The 17,056-nt window shown below is 38.4% G+C and overlaps 2 protein-coding genes and 3 long non-coding RNA genes across 6 annotated transcripts; 2 read left to right on the top strand and 3 right to left on the bottom strand.

Annotated features, from left to right (window-relative positions):
* Positions 1-505: 505 nt before the first annotated feature.
* LOC135435259 (uncharacterized) lies at positions 506-1,302 on the bottom strand. The gene is made up of 3 exons (XR_010437354.1): positions 1,163-1,302; positions 1,035-1,084; positions 506-957 (listed from the first exon to the last, which is right to left on the bottom strand). It is a non-coding gene; the product is annotated as an uncharacterized LOC135435259 (long non-coding RNA).
* Positions 1,303-1,328: 26 nt separating this feature from the next.
* LOC135435261 (uncharacterized) lies at positions 1,329-5,870 on the bottom strand. Of its 2 annotated transcripts, XR_010437357.1 has the most exons (5): positions 5,823-5,870; positions 5,646-5,710; positions 5,162-5,329; positions 4,969-5,074; positions 1,329-1,653 (listed from the first exon to the last, which is right to left on the bottom strand). It is a non-coding gene; the product is annotated as an uncharacterized LOC135435261 (long non-coding RNA). The 2 variants fall into 2 exon arrangements; XR_010437356.1 differs by lacking the exon at positions 1,329-1,653 and having other exon boundaries at positions 4,603-5,074.
* Positions 2,579-4,375, top strand: Dus2 (Dihydrouridine synthase 2). The gene is made up of 3 exons (XM_064692232.1): positions 2,579-2,823; positions 2,877-3,836; positions 3,931-4,375. The coding sequence occupies exons 1-3, from the start codon at positions 2,655-2,657 to the stop codon at positions 4,179-4,181; spliced, it is 1,380 nt and encodes a 459-aa protein (XP_064548302.1). The 5' UTR covers positions 2,579-2,654; the 3' UTR covers positions 4,182-4,375.
* A 1,247-nt stretch (positions 5,871-7,117) lies between the features above and the next one.
* Positions 7,118-14,487, top strand: LOC135435260 (uncharacterized). Its single transcript, XR_010437355.1, has 3 exons — positions 7,118-7,291; positions 7,355-7,725; positions 14,188-14,487. It is a non-coding gene; the product is annotated as an uncharacterized LOC135435260 (long non-coding RNA).
* A 720-nt stretch (positions 14,488-15,207) lies between these two features.
* LOC135435257 (mRNA-capping enzyme-like) lies at positions 15,208-15,708 on the bottom strand. The gene is made up of 2 exons (XM_064692230.1): positions 15,482-15,708; positions 15,208-15,422 (listed from the first exon to the last, which is right to left on the bottom strand). The coding sequence occupies exons 1-2, from the start codon at positions 15,615-15,617 to the stop codon at positions 15,304-15,306; spliced, it is 255 nt and encodes an 84-aa protein (XP_064548300.1). The 5' UTR covers positions 15,618-15,708; the 3' UTR covers positions 15,208-15,303.
* Between the last annotated feature and the right edge of the window lie 1,348 nt (positions 15,709-17,056).

The following is a 17,056-nucleotide window of genomic DNA, read 5'->3' as shown; positions in this document are numbered from 1 at the left end:
CCCAGACTCATTTTCAAAGATCTATATTCAAATTCATTTGAGGGGTGTTTCACACTTTTTGAAAAATCCATCCCTCCTTGGTGCAAATGGGGGTCGAAGATTTGGTGGATGACGTTTTGTGTTCAAATTTATTTCCAAAGATCTATAAGAAAAATCATTAGAGACGTGTTTCACATTTCTCGCAAAATCTAAACTCCTTCGGTGGAAAATGCATTTTTAAGATTTTTTTGGTGAATTTTAAGAGTTTTCCGATTCGCATAAAAGTTGTTTGATTCCCGTCCGATCAGTTTCAAAATCATTTTCAAAGCTTTTTTGATTTTATAACATACGTGCCACGGGCAAGGCCGGGTTATACCCGCTAGTATATATATATATATATATACATATATATATATGTATATATATGTATATATATATATATACATATATATATATGTATATATGTGTATATCTCTATATATAAAACTGTTTGTCCTGACTGACATATACATATACAAATTGAAAATACATCGAGCAGAGCAAAAATTTAATTTTCTTTGTCGGGCCACACAAAATCTTAGGCTGTGACTAAAAAAGAATACTTTAAATTAGACCCGACAAACCGAGTGCCGCGCATACCAATAAATAAATATCGGACCAAAGCCAACATAGTCCAGGTCCAAGCTCACTTCGACGGCGCTGGCCAGTGGATACATTTTCCGAGCCGAGGGAGCGCGCAAGCCATCCAAGAGCAGGAAGAGAGGAGACTCCAAAGGCGAGCTGCAGCGGGCGAGGCGCCGACAGCCAAAATCGGGAAGGGCGGCGATATTCACGTGAGTCCGTTCCATGAGCATTACGTGCATGAATATGTGGGGAGCCAATCGTTCAAATTAAAATATATACATTTGTTCGCCAACGTTGTTCCCAGCGACAATTGGACATAACTTTCGGTGACGTCCTTCTTTTGATGTTGTTCGGCTATAAAAAAAATTAAATTTTTAGAAATTAATAACCATTGTTAATAATTATAAGAATATGCAAGTAAATATACGGACCTAGTGAAAAGAAAAGCTTGCATGACATGATAAAGAGCTGAATTGATATCCTGTAAAATAGAAGGAGATAAGAGATATTGAAATTGTTATTAATTATAAGGAATGCAAACACTTATACACACACGCACATATTGAAGGAAAACAATGTCCGGCTATATATCCATTGATGGGGAGAGGACGCATGACAGACGTCACGGGCTGATGCAGGCCATCTTGTGGCCAAAATGTGGGTGACGAGATCAGGTGATCGTCTCAGGTAGGGCGGGTATCTGGAAGAGTAAAGTGGTTTAACAGTGTTTTTTTTTTTTGGTAATTTTTATAAGCGTCGTACATTTGTTGTTTACATTTACTTATCGTCCCAGCTGTTGGTGTTGTTCATTTGAGAGAAGTTCCGGCTGTTTGTTATTTATCGATTATGTGGTTCATTTTGTGTAGGTCTGTTTTGCTACAGACGTTGTAGCTTTTTTGATATCGATTGTGCGGACTGCTGGCCAGGGATGGGACTACACCCAGAGAACCGATGAGCCAGCCGCCGCGACCCAAACAAGCAGTTCCGTATCAAGTTATTGTTTCCACTATATTACAATTTATCAATAGTCTCATTCGAAGGCGTTATGATCTTGAAAGTATATTTCAACAAATTAACTCGGTTCATGTCATCTGATTTCATATTTGGACAAGTAGTACTAATCTTGATTTATCGCAACGATTCACGACCTCGTCGTCGTCTTGGATCATTTTTGTACTTTGCGCGGCTTGCGTACGCGATATCCTGGGTGACGCGTGCCAAAAATGATATATTCTTTTGCGCCCATGATCTGCCCATTCACACCCATTTGTGTCTGTGTGTGTGTAGAGCTCGAAATTCAGAAATCACAAAATATTGTCAAATTTGCATCGAACAGGCAGGCAGGGAGTATGCGTGAATAGCAAGTCAAAAAAATTTTAAATGCACACATGCCAACGCTTAGGTACCCTTTCCAACAATAACGAGCTAAAATTAAAGAATTTCGCATCGACTTGGCAAACCCTTTCATTATTTCATATTACTCGTCCCCTCAAAAGGGAAGAAATGCCACCGACTTTTGACAAAAATTGAATTTGTGGACATTTTTGCTTGTGCGGACACATGACACACAAACATTTAAACGGTACCTAGGCATAAAGAGAGCATTGAGAGCACTGAGAGTAAGTGCGAGCGAGATAAAAATAAACAGCGATGCCGTTCTATCGAACAAATCATATGGAAGAGAGTAAGCTAAAGCAGTTTCCTGTATTGTGAGCGATCAAAAGATGTCATATGTATATCTTACTCGCTCGTTGGACCAGATGCATATTTTTTTTGGTGACCAAAACTTTCCTACGGCATGTCCCATCTATATGTTTTTTGGTTAGTGATTGTATCAATGCATTGTATAGTTAGTGCTATTACTTCTCTTGTTTAAAAAGTGTAAGAGCTGGAAAAATATCGATGGTTCCTAAAACACCATCGATGGTTATCAAAACACCAGAAACATCGATTTAATCCTATCGATGGTTTTCCAGCTCTGCAACAGCTGTCCCGGTTTCAGGCTTCTCGTCAAATGCTTGTCGATTTTAAGTAAAGTGACAACCATAAAAATGAAGAAACATCAGTTTCTTGACTATCGAAACAAATTAATTCTGGCACCAATGGTGCGTGTAGGCACTTTGCCCATGCGACTGCTAGCCCTAGAAATGGGCGCTGACATCGTTTACACCGAAGAACTTGTCGATCTAAAATTAATAAAAAGTGTCCGCCGCCTAAATCGTAAGTTGGTATTTCTTACTTAAACAGAACTAAGAAACAATTTAACCTTTCAGCCGCATTGAGTACAGTAGATTTTGTAGATCCGTCTGACGGCACGATTGTTTTTCGCACGTGTGCTTTAGAAAAGTCAAAAGTAGTGCTACAGTTGGGAACTAGCGATGCAGCACGAGCTCTGGCCGTAGGTAAGCTGGTACAGTATGATGTTGCTGGCTTAGATATAAATATGGGCTGTCCCAAGGAGTTTTCCATTAAGGGCGGTATGGGAGCAGCATTGCTTGCAGATCCAGCGAAAGCAGCCCATATACTGCGCACACTGTCTTCGCAGTTAGAAATACCTGTTACCTGCAAGATTCGCATACTGCCCGATCTCTTAGACACCATAAGACTCGTGCAGCAATTGGCAGTAACGGGCATTGCCGCGATTGGTATTCATGCGCGTACTCGAGATGAACGGCCTCAGCATCGCCCACATCCGGACGTCCTACACGCCGTGGCAAGCGCCGTAGACATACCTATCATAGCCAACGGTGGATCTCGGGACATGCACACGTATGATGATTTGCACAAATTCCAGGCTTTGTGTGGCGCTGATAGTGTCATGGTCGCTCGTGCGGCCCAGTTCAATGTGTCAATATTTCGTAAACAAGGCATTTTGCCAGTGGATGAAGTGATTTATAAGTATCTCCGCTTGTGCATTGATTACGACAATGCTCCGCACAATACTAAGTACTGCGTGCAAAGCATCTTGAAAGAGTTGCAGGAAACGCCGCGCGGAAAGCGGTTTTTGCAATGTCAAACTCTACAGCAGATTTGCGAGATTTGGGATTTAGGTGACTACTGTCGTCGCCGGCAGCAAGAGCTTAAAGATCGCGGAAATGCTGGCCGTGCCAACGTAATACTAACACAGTGTCCAACTAAACGACAAAAGCTCGGGCTGCCTGACAGTTCTACAGACGAGTATCAGGGTGTCATTTACCGCAATGTAGCTTTTCTGCGGTCCACCTACACAAGTGGTAAGCGTGTCTAAAAAACTAACCAAACTTATGCAATTCTTATTGTTATCTTATTTTCTCTACCAATCTATACATCTATCTACTCCCATTGTAGACACTCAGCTACCGAAGATGATGCTTTATGTGCACGCGGGTAGAACGGATAAGGAGCCGCCCTGTTATGAGACGCTGCGCTGCGACAAGCTTTTTCGGGCCATCTGCAGCTATGACGGACAGCGCTATAGTAGCAGCTTTTGGGAGAAAAACAAGAAACAAGCTGAACAGGGTGCCGCATTAGTAGCTTTGCTGCAACTCGGACATCTGAGAGAAAAAACTCTCCTCGACAATGGCAGTCTGATCAGTTAGAATTTGATTAAAATCACAATAATATTTAAAAAATATTGTTTGTTTACGTTTGTGCCGAATTACTTTAAAAATAATGGAGACTATGTTTTGGAATTAACAAATTAACAATTTCAATACCCTGTTAACATGTTATTACCAAAGACAATATAAACACTCAGATGAGTAATGCCTACTCATTTTAAAACTATGCAAAATTTCTAGTCTGGCTTTTCGCTCTGATGACAGAAGGAACGAATTCAGTCGCTGATGGTGCTCTGCGTCGTTTCGTTTTCTAAGTAAGTACAAAGATTGTTGTACTAACGAACAACGCTTAGTACTTTTGCTTTCCATGATATGCATGCTCTAAATGAATTATATACGAGGCACAAAAATTCAAAAAATTCATAACACAAACAAAACTAAAAAAAAAAATAAACCGATGTCAATTAATTCATTTCGAAATGCAAAATATTATTGTATTTATAACTAATATTTGCTATATTGAACATTAGCATCCATTACAGCCCGAAGACGACGAAACATAGACTGAATAAGGTTATGCAGATCATACATTTCAGTTTTTTTATCTATTCCTTTGAATGGCCTCGATGAAAGCTTTTTTTGTTAGAAAGCTTTAAGTTAGGACTGTGGGCAGAGGTGTTAATGACTTTGATTACTTGACAAACTGTATTACCTTAGATAATATTGGTACATTGTACAGGCAAATTTGATAACAATAAATTTGTGTCACATATCGCACCTTGTGCCATAACTATCTTTATACAATAGCCCACGTACACTAGCTTACCTTTTATTTTTGCACAGTGTATGCTGGAGAAGTTCTTGTCTCAACCAATGACGTGCAAGCACCTATGCTTGTATGTGTGAATTATGCAGCATGGGTAATGCAGCGGCTATTGGTACCAAAGAAATTCATTTTGTTAGTTTTTTACAGCTGCCCATGACCTATCCTAAATTTGTTGTCACATATACATACAAACATATAAATTAAGTAGTTGCCATCCCGCGCTGTTGAAGAAAGCGCAGTTGGCCGCTGTCCAGGGTATCGAGGAGATTGTAAAAAGTTTTCTGACGATGATTATGTTGGGAGCTTCACTTCGCTCTCTTATCGCTGGCCTTGTGGCTCAGTTATTGTTATAACGGCAAAGCTTAAGCAAGTATATTTATTGAAAGTCAGATACAAACTAAACTGAATTGAATTATTGAATTGGATTGAACCCAAAGGCTGGGCGCATAAGTCTCAGGTGCTATATCCGGCAAGCCGAATCAGCATACGCCAACGCAGTCGCTTACGACATAGGCAAGTGTCGGGTTATCTCTGCTGGTCGCAGTGGCCGGGCACTGAACTCATGCGTCAGCAGAATGGCGCAATGTAAGCAAAGGGCACTGCAACATTCTTGTGTTTTTATAAACAAAAGTGTGTTCTTATGACATAAGTATTAAGTGCAATTCTTATGTACTTACTTATATATGTATATGTTGTGAACTGAGGTTGGTTTATATTTAAATAAGGTTTTGTGGTTTGGTTGCTGCAATCCAAAAAATAATAATTAATGCTAAGGAAATTATATTAGCATCAGCTTTAAAGATTGATTTTCTACCAAGGCAGCAAAAGCCACTGCAGGGAGTAACAACACTTACTTGCTTTAGTGTACGTATGGACACACACTTGCAAACGTAATTGTCCGCTCGGCCCTCAGAGCCGAAGCTGAGAGTGCATTCTATTATTTGCGTTTTCGCCCTTTAAGCTATGAGAGCGCAAGGGTACCGATTTCGCTTTCGGTCTCAATTTTGTGAAAATCAAGCTGCATAGTAGCATTTTGTTGTATGGCGTTACTCATCTTAGTGTTTTTATTGCCTTTGTTATCACCGATTCAATCAATCGAAAAAGAATCTAAATTGTTATGGGGTTAATATCAGTCTGAAACCACACACTACTGACTTTTAATCCTTGACTAGAATACAAAGTTTTTATATTTGTGAGAGGTTTTATTATTTATTTATACATTTGCACAAAACAAATATACTCTATACCCTGAACCCTTTTAAAATCCACCAAATAGGGTATAATGGTTTTGTACAATAGTATGTATCAGTTTAAAGGAAGCATTACGCCATACGCCATACAATTTATAAATTCCTGCTCATTTATAGCTTAATCGATAAGGCCATGTCCGTATGTTTAAACGCGTCGATCTATGAACCTAAAAGAGCCAGACTTGAAATTTTGATTATGTTTCTTAGGCTTTAAAGCATGTCACCAAATTTCACATGTTGATTCTTGAATACTATATGCATATGCTTATATATCAAGTATCTTTTATTGTATAGCTATTGGCACCTCCCGCCTACATGCCTACTCCAAAATCAAGTAAATAAACCAATTTGAACTACCCACCAATTTTAGCAAACGTTTAAATGAAGTTCTCTGTTTAAGAATAAATAAATATAGCACAATCAGACCTCATTTTGAATTTCATCAAGATTGGTTTAGAAACACAGAAATTATTAAAGATTTATTAATTATTAATTATTAGCGTGTCTGTATACACACATTCATTGAAATCTATGAACAGCATTGCAATTGCGATTGTATTGTATTCTGTGCTGTGTGTATGTGCTGCTATTTTAATATGTTTTTTTTTATAGAAAATAAATAAGGCTGTCAAGTAGAGGCGGTGGCAAGTAGTGCGGTCGCTACGAGCTCGAGTGCGAATAAAAGGGAAATATTTTTGTAATGCTGCTAAAGCAAATGAACTCGTAGCTCGTGTTGAGTTTGGTGTAGGTAAAAGAGCGTTCAGGGTATCCCCTAGTCGGCAACTCCCGACTGGAGCCTCTTTCTCACATATATAAGGTTTATATTATATATAAGTTAGGGACGAAGTTGACCAAAAATGCATGCACACGCAACCAAGTAATCACGGCCCTAATGCACCTTTGCCACGTGCGCTGCGTCAGCGGAATCTTCCAAACAGCCTATCCGTGGGAGCGCACCATGGAAAAGGACAATTTGACCAAACTACAACGGTAGCGACGACAACAACAAAGCTTACAGAAGCAACAACGACATCAGCGACAGCAGCAGCGGAGTTTTAGCTTTCACATAATTTGTACATATCATTGTAAATTAATTCTTTAGCAGCACTACTAATAAACGGTTATTTTTTTTAAAGACCTCAAGGAACAAATTCCCTAATTGGCGCCCGAGCAGGGACCAGGATAATAAAAAGGATAACTCGTCGGCCTCAAACGAGCTTCGCCGCGTAGAAATAAATTAAATTAATTCGAAAAAGTGCCTCAAAACGAGCCACAGCGCGGGAGCGATTTAGTACAGATAACAATAATCTTTACCGCGTTTGACTAAAATAAATAAATATTATCGCCGTTCGTACCGCCGACTCTTTGCAGCATCCGTTCGCAGAGAGCCACGTCTAAAGTGTTACTAAGGAGCCCCAGTCACCTGCTGCACCTTTGTTGTTGCAGGACAAAAAGGATTAACTTCAAAGGACTATCGTGAGAGATTCACCGGAATGCTAGTTATATTGTGAGCATATTATTTATTTCTTTTAAGCTGATCATTTTTTTCAAATTTTATATTTTTTGCTATACTATTTTAAATATCTCAATCTCAATAGAAAATAAAATAAAGAAAAAATTTATATTGCTCAATCATCTTACATAAAAACTAATCTACAGAAGAATTCCCTATAAGTGGTCCGTAAAAAATTGTTTGTGTGGTCCGTATTAAAACGCTATAAGCGGAACAACATGCAAGACGAATTGTCCGAAGCTATTAACAGCCTTTCCCTTGGGACAAGCGCGTCCCACCGGCAGCCACCACGTAGCAGAGCTGCGAGCGCCTGGCAACCAACTACCAGCACCCCCGTTGCTAGCCCAGAACTTAGGGATATTATAGTACGTCTAATCCGAAAGACCCTCGTAGGAGGAGATCTAATAAGACAAGCTATGGACAACCCAGACAGGGTAGATATGTAGTCCGATATACCAATCGCAAGGCCAGGACCTGAAAGCGAACAAGAGAAAGTCCCAGATATAACGCGATTAATCAGGGAATTTTCTGAAGATAGAACTGCATTTAGCTCTTGGAAAATGAAGATCGCATAATGAGCTTATACGAAGGACAAGAGAGCACTTATAAATATCACTTAGTTACTTTAGCTATACGAAACAAAATAGTCGGAGAAGCTGATGTAGTACTAGAATCGTATAACACTCCCATGAACTGGAGGGTAATATCCAGGTGCCTGACGTCGCACTACGCTGACACCCTCGAATATCAAATATTCTTTTTGTCACAAGGACGAAAGACCATAAATGAATTCTACCAGGCAGTCTACCACCAGCTGTCTCTGATACTCAACCAAATTAGCTCTCAGAAAGAATCACCAGAAACTGTGAGAGCTTTAACCAAAAATTATCGGGATAAAGCCTTGGATATCTTTGTACGTGGGCTTAATGGCGATTTAGCTCACTTATTAGCTATAAAAAACCAAGAGACTTGAGTCACGCACTTCATTTGTGTGAATTAGTAGAAAATCAAGAACATGGGAATGCATTCATTCCGAAATATAGATAGCAGGCTCCACCCTTACAACCTAGACAATCAACATCCAATCAAAACTATATTCAGTCCGATTTAGTTTAGAACCCCAAACTCAACGAATAACCCTTTTTCGCCAATTCCGTTGGTGAGCAAACGAAAGTTACCCATCATACTCGTCTTAACCTTTTTGGTTTAAAAGGCGTTCCTATTAAATTCTTTCTTTTACCAACACTCAAAACATTCCATGGAATTCTGGGTAACGATACGCTAATACGCATAGACATACGAAACGACGTACTAATAATAAGTGGAAATTACAGAATTAACATGGAGCAAGTAGAGACACAGGCGGCTAAGAATTTTTAAAACAGATCACATGTCCGAAACTCAGAAACAATAATACGATCAATTGACCGAAACCCACTCAGAAGAATTCGCTGACCCTGACATGAAACTTACATAATAATAAATATTAATAATAAATAAATAAATAAATAAATAAATAATAATAGCTATGTCAGATACCCCAGTATATTATAAACATTACTCTTACCCCGCATTGGGCGAAAATAAGTAATTCTCAGTCATTGATTTAAAGAGTGGTTTCCATCAAATCCCACTCAAAGAAAGGGACATTGAGAAAACGGCTTTCGCTTTCGTAAATGGGGGGAAATTCGAATTCACCAGGCTGTCTAAAGAACTCCCCCGGATCAGGTAGGCAAGATATGCTACGTTTACATTGACGATATTATCGTCTTTAGTCAATCCGAGGATGAACATGCTAAACACCTGGATAAGGTTTGCGCAACTTTACGTAAGGCCAACATGAAAATTCAAATCGATAAATGCGAATTTTTTAAGACGAAAGTTGATTTCTTGGGATTCATTATTTCAAAAAAAGGCATTAAAACCAGTGTTAAGAAAGTGAAAGCCATCAAGGCCTTTCCTGTACCCGAAACTATGAAGGGTTTACGATCTTTTCTGGGTTTATCGAGCTATTATCGCAGGTTCATACGGGATTTCGCTAAAATAGCAAAGCCCCTTACTACCCTTCTCAGGGGAGAAAGTGGTAGACCTTCAAAGAACATCTCAGCTAGAATAAAAATCACTTTGGATAATGAAGCGTTAGATGCGTTTGACAAGATTAAACGAACACTAGCCTCCCCAGACGTGATACTAGTGTTCACACATGAACACTTGAACCGAGTCATCAATCAGTATCTTACAAGTACTCAAAGTGGATAGATCCGTCCATTTGGTCCTTCGAGCAGTGCCAGCATTTCGGCACGCTTGTTTATAAAGACCTTCGAGAAGTGGACACCGGCACGCCGAACCACTAAATTTCGAGACGTGCCGGCATTTCGGCACGCCGAACCACAAAAATTTCAAGCGGTGCAGCCAAGAGCAGCATGCCGAACAAAAAATTTTTCGAGCGGTGTAGCCAAGAGCAGCACGCTGAACTTATAAATTTCGAGCGGTGCAGCCAAGAGCAGCACGCCAAACCAAAAAACTATCGGGCGGTGCAGACGAGAGCAGCGAGCCGAACAGAAGACCAGACAGCAAAGGAGAGCGACAGCCAATGCTAGAAGGTGACCAAGGCCCATCCAGAGGGCAAACTCTTCAAGAAGTACTTCTCCCACGACCCACACCAGCGGCGCTTCTAGACGTGACGCCTGAAATACAAGAAGGAGCCCAAGCATCTGGACGAGGAGAAATGAGTAGCGCTTACCAACAAGCACTACAGAAAATCATCGCAGAAGAGCCGAGAGCAGGACCGAAGCCCTTGTCAATGACATTGGGGCTACGAATAGGCGCAATCGACCGTCAGGTATATCACAACAAAAAATGGACAGCAACTTTACGTTTGATAGGGAAATTAAAACGCTAGGATTCGACGTACAAAACACGGTAGAAGAACAGATTCAAGACAAGTGTCAACCAAAAATGGAGGGTTGCCATGAACAGAGGAGCTACTAATGTTCCCGAAAATGCAGGTACCCACCTTCCAAAGAATGGGATCTCTTTGCCGAGTTGTTTACAGAGTTGGTTCAATCAAGAAAGCAGTTGAGTCTAGCTCTTAAATTTAACTATTTGAAAACCGCATTAAACGGAGAAGCAAGATGCATTGTGTCGCATTTGCTAATAGGCTGCGCAGAAAATTTCAATGCGACTTGGGAATTAATTACCCATTATGAAAACAAAAGGAAAATATTTTCGGAACAATTAAATAGGCTTATAGAGTTGCCAGGACGGAACAGTGATTCAGCAAAGCACATTAAAGCATTTATTGATTCAATTAATGAATCAATACATTTAATAAAATTGAAAACGGTCTTATCAGAAGACGCTGACGTAATTTTTGCACACATGATTATTTGCAATTTTAATAGAGAAACTTTGCAATCATATGAAAATCATGTGAAAAGAAGTTCAAAAATTGTCCGACGTAATGGAGTATTTAGAGCAAAGGTTGAGTGCTCTATGCTCATTGAAGGACGTGGAGAAAAAACCGAAAGTTAATAAGGACTTTTCGGAAAATGGCCCAATTTGCAAGGTTTAAGGATGAAAAAGAGTTAGGATCATCAAGACCACAAAAGATGGCACGGTTCCTACACTCAGAAAATAAATGCAGAAGAAATACACAGCTTAAGGAGAGTTATAGAAATTTTTTAGGAGAGTATGTGGACCTAGGAAATAACATCGAGTCCAACAAAAATGGAACTAACTTCGTAGGTGCGTCAAAGAATCTAGATCAAGATTTCCAAAAAGGCGACAAAAACTTAACATTATTAAAAAAAATAAGAATCCCAAGATGGTTACAGACTAGCATAAAGCTTGAAATACAGCTGCATGGATTCACGTATGCAGCAGAGAAAGCATACAGAAGAGTGGTATATGATAGAGGAAAGGACAATATAGTCAGGGTAGTAAAGATAACATTACATGATGGAAGTTCCACAAAAACAGTTACCAAAGTGTGCTCGCTTATTAGAATACAGGCACACGACAAAAAAGAACATGTAGAAAATACTGAGGAAAATAAAGTAATAACTATTGAAGAAAATTAATAAATCCAGTGGGATAAAATTATCCCACCGGCAGGTCCTCACTTCGGAGGCATTTGGGAGGCCGGAGTCAAGTCAGTAAAATATCATCTAAAAAGAGGAATAGACAACTTAATTAGATGGAAACTGATTAATAGAATGAAAAAAAGAGTTTTGGTCTAAAGATTACTTGTATACCCTACAACAAAGAAGTAAGTGGAATAAAGAAACATTGAGACTACAGTGGGAACCTTTGAAATACGAATTCAAAATTAAGGTCAATTGTGGGGGCTCAGAAAACATAAACAAAAGACAAGTATCTACGCTTGCAAAAAATTTAAGCCATTAGCTTAGCTATCCCCAGTTACAGTTGTAGGAAAATTATTCATGCAAAACTGATGGCTGATAAATAAAGATTGAGATGACAAAAATACAAAGTTAAGGAACTCCGAAAAGCAAATATAATGTTACTTAAGCAAGAACAGACAAATCAATTGATCACAGAAATAAATTGTTTACGTCAGAAAAAAGAAATTGAAACGAAGAGTAAAATACAAGGACTAAACCCATTTTAAGATCAAAATGGGATATTAAGAGTCGGAGGTAGACATCAAAATTCAGAAATTAAGGAGAGTTACACACTGCTTAAGGCAGAGGGAATATTTATACAGAACAAACTCATCACATATGCAAAAATACCATTGTTCAGTAGGCAAACTTCTCAGCTATTTACATTAATACCAGTACCAGTACAAAGAGATGGACAGATTATAATGATACAGACTATTTAGTATAGAACTTTGAGATGGATTCGTACCATCTAATGATTGTATTAATTTAGTCGTAATAATTATTGTATACCTAATAGGAAAAAAACCTGTAACTAAAAATCTGCAGGCCATCACCTTTGTCGGCCCTCCGCAGAATGTTCACACATAAACACTTGACACCGAGTCTTAATTTGACCTTCGGTAAAATTATATTTCAAACCATCTTGTACGACTGCATAATAATAGATAGAGCACTTTTGGTCGCTTAAGGTTCTAAGAGCGACCTACGCTAAGAAATGTCATGTTAGAAATATAAGTAGCAAGGGTAACACAATAGTTTATGACCGCTGCTGCCGATAATGCTTCGACAGCAGGCCTAAAATAAAACACTCTGTTAGTATATTTCAAGTACTCAAAGTGGATAGATCCGTCCAACTAGCATACTCCGACATACACCAGCCTCTGACTTGTGCTCTTAGCACCAAAATCATAATGGTAAACTCAAGAGGCGAAAGAGTTACCTCGAACCAGGAATATAGCAGATGCGTTGTCTAGAAATCCCATACATCAACAAATAAATAAAACATCAACTGTGCACAGTGACAAGAGCTCCTCGCACAACCTAATACCTGTTATGGAAGTCCCAATCAACGTATTTAAGAACCAAGTTTTTCTATTGATCTCAGACGAGGTATCATACGAGTTTAATATACCCTTTCCATCTTATCATAGACATAGAAACAAAAAAAAAGCAATTATTCAGAAAAAGACTTAATAGAAATTTGAAAGAAAAGACTTGACCCAAAATTTGTTAACGGTTTGTTTACCGCAGAAGCGATTATGGGCAAGATACAAAATATATTCCCTTTACACTTCAGCTCTTATAAGGTCCGATCTACGCAAAAGCAGAACAGAACAATATTTTGACGAAATAACACACTAGAGCACATATGAACCCCATAGAAAACAAGATACAGATCTTAAGAAGATTCTTTTTGCCACATAACAAAAAGAAAACAGAAGCAATTACAAAAGCATGCGAAATATGCAAAGAAACCATATACGATAGACATTCGTATCCAGGTCAGATAATCCATATCGACTTATTCATAACTCAGAAGAATTTAGCACTCACTACCATTCACAAATTTTCAAAATAAGCTCATATTAAAATACTTAAATCAAAGGCAGCTGAAGATTTAACAGAAATCATGCGATGTATAAAAAAGGATGAGGGTATCGTAAACTTCGAAGATTTAATCTTCAAAGCAGTGCAACTGTATAATCAATCAGTAAACTCCACGGTAAAAGGGAAGCCAAAAGATATATTTTTTGGTAATCAAAATATAATTGATCCCTAACAAATAGAATTAGAAAGGCAGCAGATAAGGAAAAAATCATAAGTAAACAGGAAAAAGATCTTAACTACCACAATACGAAGAAGAAGCTATTAAAGAACTATAACATTGGAGATATTATCTACGTAAAAATAGACAAAAGACTAGGTTCAAAACTCACACCCAAATACAGAAAAGAAATAGTATCAGAAAACAGGAATATTACCATTACAAAAAAAATCGGTAGAAAACACCACAAAAATAATATAAAAACCTGATATTATGTTACAGGTTGTTCTTACCAACATGCCTTGGGTTGTCAACAATTGTAGACTAAACACACTCACAGTTAATTCCAATAAAAATTAAAGATACCCTGCATGCAATAAACGCCCCACACCAGCTATTCCCATTGCTCGAATATGAGATCGGATAATTAAAAATGATCTACGCAGACGAAGACCTTCCCAAAGAGCGGCAAGAGCGATAAATGCGTTGGCCTGGAAATGGTTGGACGGCTCGCCGGACCACGGCGACTACAAAATATTAGTAACTAAGATGCATGAGTACATAGAAAACAACAACAAAAAGATGTTATAAATAAAATATTGCAAAATACAATTAACGAGATGAGTCACGAATGAGATAATTGAAATAGCTAAAGAAATTTTCGGTATTTAAATTCAAGCTTCAAGATTTTAAAAGACGATCTATCAAATCTATGCGTCCAAATATTATACGCAATAAAAGACTCTTGCAAATCTCATAACGATAAGATCATATGTAATAAGAATAATCTAATAGACTTAAATAACGATACATGCATAACCCCACGTCTGAAAATCCAAACTCCGAATTGCAAAACGATCAACAGCCAACATGTACCACACTATGAACTATTCGGCAAAACAATACTACTCAATGACTATACCGGAAAGCTGAGAATCGATAAAGAAGAAATGGAACTAAAAGGAACATTCCTAATTAAGTTCCAAAACTCGACCGTTGCCATCAAGGATGAGGTGTATGATGCAAAAGAAATTATCTTCGTAGAAGCCACATCACCCATATTTCAAATAATTGCAGCAAAAAACAGAGTCGACGAAGTACTCTCACCTGCTCGTCCGTTTGTATTAACACGTCAAACTCGGGAGCTAGAGACTTAAATTTTTGAAAGTAGGTTCACATATGGCACATGCATTTCTAGTTTCAAAAAAGTAACGAAACTGTATCTTATCGGCTACTTTATGCATCTCGATTAAATGTTGTGCTGACATCGAGTTTAACTGAATTTAATATTGAAAAACGTAATTCTTTTTATTATGGTTTATTAATTTCCTAATGTGTGTGTCAGGAGTGTCTACGTGGTTGATGTGGTGCAGGAGATGAGATAGCTGCTAGGCATTGCTAACGTCGCTGTACGGCTGGAGGCGGCATCATTGTATGATCATCGCGAAATCCGAAATTCGCAATAAAACTTAGTAGATATTCCTTGGTGATTGGATGCTTAATGCTCTCCACGACGGCTACAAGGATACGTTTATATGATAGCTGTGAAATTTATTAAACTTATGAAAAAACTTACATACGGCGGTGTTAAAGCTGTTAGGTAACTTTTTGTCCGTTCGCTCGCGCATATAATCCCAATTGCCAAATTGGTTCATGGTGCATTCAACAATTTTGTTGTCTAGCTCGCGAATTTCCTTTGTAAGCTTTTGCATACGACCGAAGGGAGCGTCATGACCGCCCACATAAAGAAAACCAACCTTTTTGGTTAACAGGCTAGGAACATCAAAAAATGGTTAGAAAAAAAAATTTAACCCATGTGCTAGCAAAAAACCAACACTATTAGCTTAACATTATTTTAGGCAGCTAATATATAAATCTTTTTTAGAAATTATATATCAGCATGCACCATGATTTGCTGGTGCATAATCAAGCGAGCTTCTTTTGGTTTTGGTTGGAGAAGTTTCAGGTTATTTGCTAGTAGGACCCTCTCGACCAGAGCACTCTTGTTATCGTTTTAGTGGTCTTTAATTCTCTTCCCTCTATACTTACCAGGAAATATGGCCCTTTATTTCTACTTAAATCCACGTCAGATTACCATACGAACAACTTATCAAATACAAGAACCATCGCTTTTGTTTTTCAAGATAAGTTTGAAATTTTAAGTATTAGCTCTTATAGTTTCTGACATCGACACGTTCACACATACGGCTAGATCGACTCAGCTATTAGTGCTGTATTTTGGATCTGTGTAAACTATACGAGAGTCTTAATACCATATTTAATGTCTCTAGCTAAGATTTGAATCGGCTGTCAAATAGAGGCGGTAGCAAGTAGTTCAGTCGGTTACGGGTTCGCGTCCAATTGAGGTAGCCTTAGTTGTTTAATTTTTTTTTATTACTGCTAAAGCAAACGTGCTCATAGCACGAGCAGCGTTTGGTGTAAGCAGAAGAGGGTTAGAGTATCCCCTAGTCAGGAACGTCCGACAAGAACATCATACTTGTTTAAAGCTAGAGCCTTCCGATTTGGTATGTACACACTGAAAAGTTCATAAATATCGGATAATAAACACCTAAGGTAATAATAAACGCGATTACCATAGTGTGGAACGACTGAATAAATTATCACAAATAAAGCGTAAACTGCGCATCAAGCGGCGTGCGAGCTTGTGTGTGTATGTATGTAAAGAAATAAGCTAGAATGTCTGCAATGGCTGCTCGCCGCAGGGATAAAGTTATCTCCTAGCCGGGCTTTCCGGGCTAGAACACCCTAGTTAATCTTTACGTTTAAGAATGATTTTCTTAGTTAAATCCTTTCTTTTTAGCTGTAGATCCCAATGACGTCACCTTCAAAACTAGTTGTGAATAAGGGCGTTACTAGCCGCACGGGAAAATTAGTTTCCTTTAGTGGGAGCGAAATAAAAATCAGCGATACCGTTCTATTACACATCGATCATTGCTCTTTAACTCTCTTACTCTCTCAGCAAGCGAGCGAGTTATGGATCCAAACAAAAAAGAGCTTTATGTAAGACCTGACGCATAGAAAATAATTGGCTACTCTTTTTTTCGTTCTAGCTGTCCCATCTATATGTTGTATGGTAAGTAGTACCAAAGACAATATAAACACTAAGATGAGTAACGCCATACAACAAAAT

The sequence above is a fragment of the Drosophila montana genome, unplaced genomic scaffold (assembly GCF_035044405.1).
Source record: "Drosophila montana isolate Dmon_TW-CO22-7 unplaced genomic scaffold, ASM3504440v1 contig_3530_1, whole genome shotgun sequence".
Lineage (NCBI taxonomy): Eukaryota > Metazoa > Arthropoda > Insecta > Diptera > Drosophilidae > Drosophila > Drosophila montana.
The sequence above is the reverse complement of the archived record's forward strand: the minus strand, read 5'-3'. Positions and strand labels throughout refer to the sequence as shown.

What these genes read in the sequence shown, in the direction of transcription:
- Dus2 (XM_064692232.1), top strand. Translation starts at nt 2,655, where the DNA reads ATGAAGAAACATCAGTTTCTTGACTATCGAAACAAATTAATTCTGGCA. An exon ending in AAGTGTCCGCCGCCTAAATC is followed by an intron (nt 2,824 to 2,876) that starts GTAAGTTGGTAT and finishes TTAACCTTTCAG; the next exon opens with CCGCATTGAGTACAGTAGAT. An exon ending in GCGGTCCACCTACACAAGTG is followed by an intron (nt 3,837 to 3,930) that starts GTAAGCGTGTCT and finishes CTCCCATTGTAG; the next exon opens with ACACTCAGCTACCGAAGATG.
- LOC135435257 (XM_064692230.1), bottom strand. Translation starts at nt 15,617, where the DNA reads ATGCAAAAGCTTACAAAGGAAATTCGCGAGCTAGACAACAAAATTGTT. An exon ending in CAGCTTTAACACCGCCGTAT is followed by an intron (nt 15,423 to 15,481) that starts GTAAGTTTTTTC and finishes GTATCCTTGTAG; the next exon opens with CCGTCGTGGAGAGCATTAAG.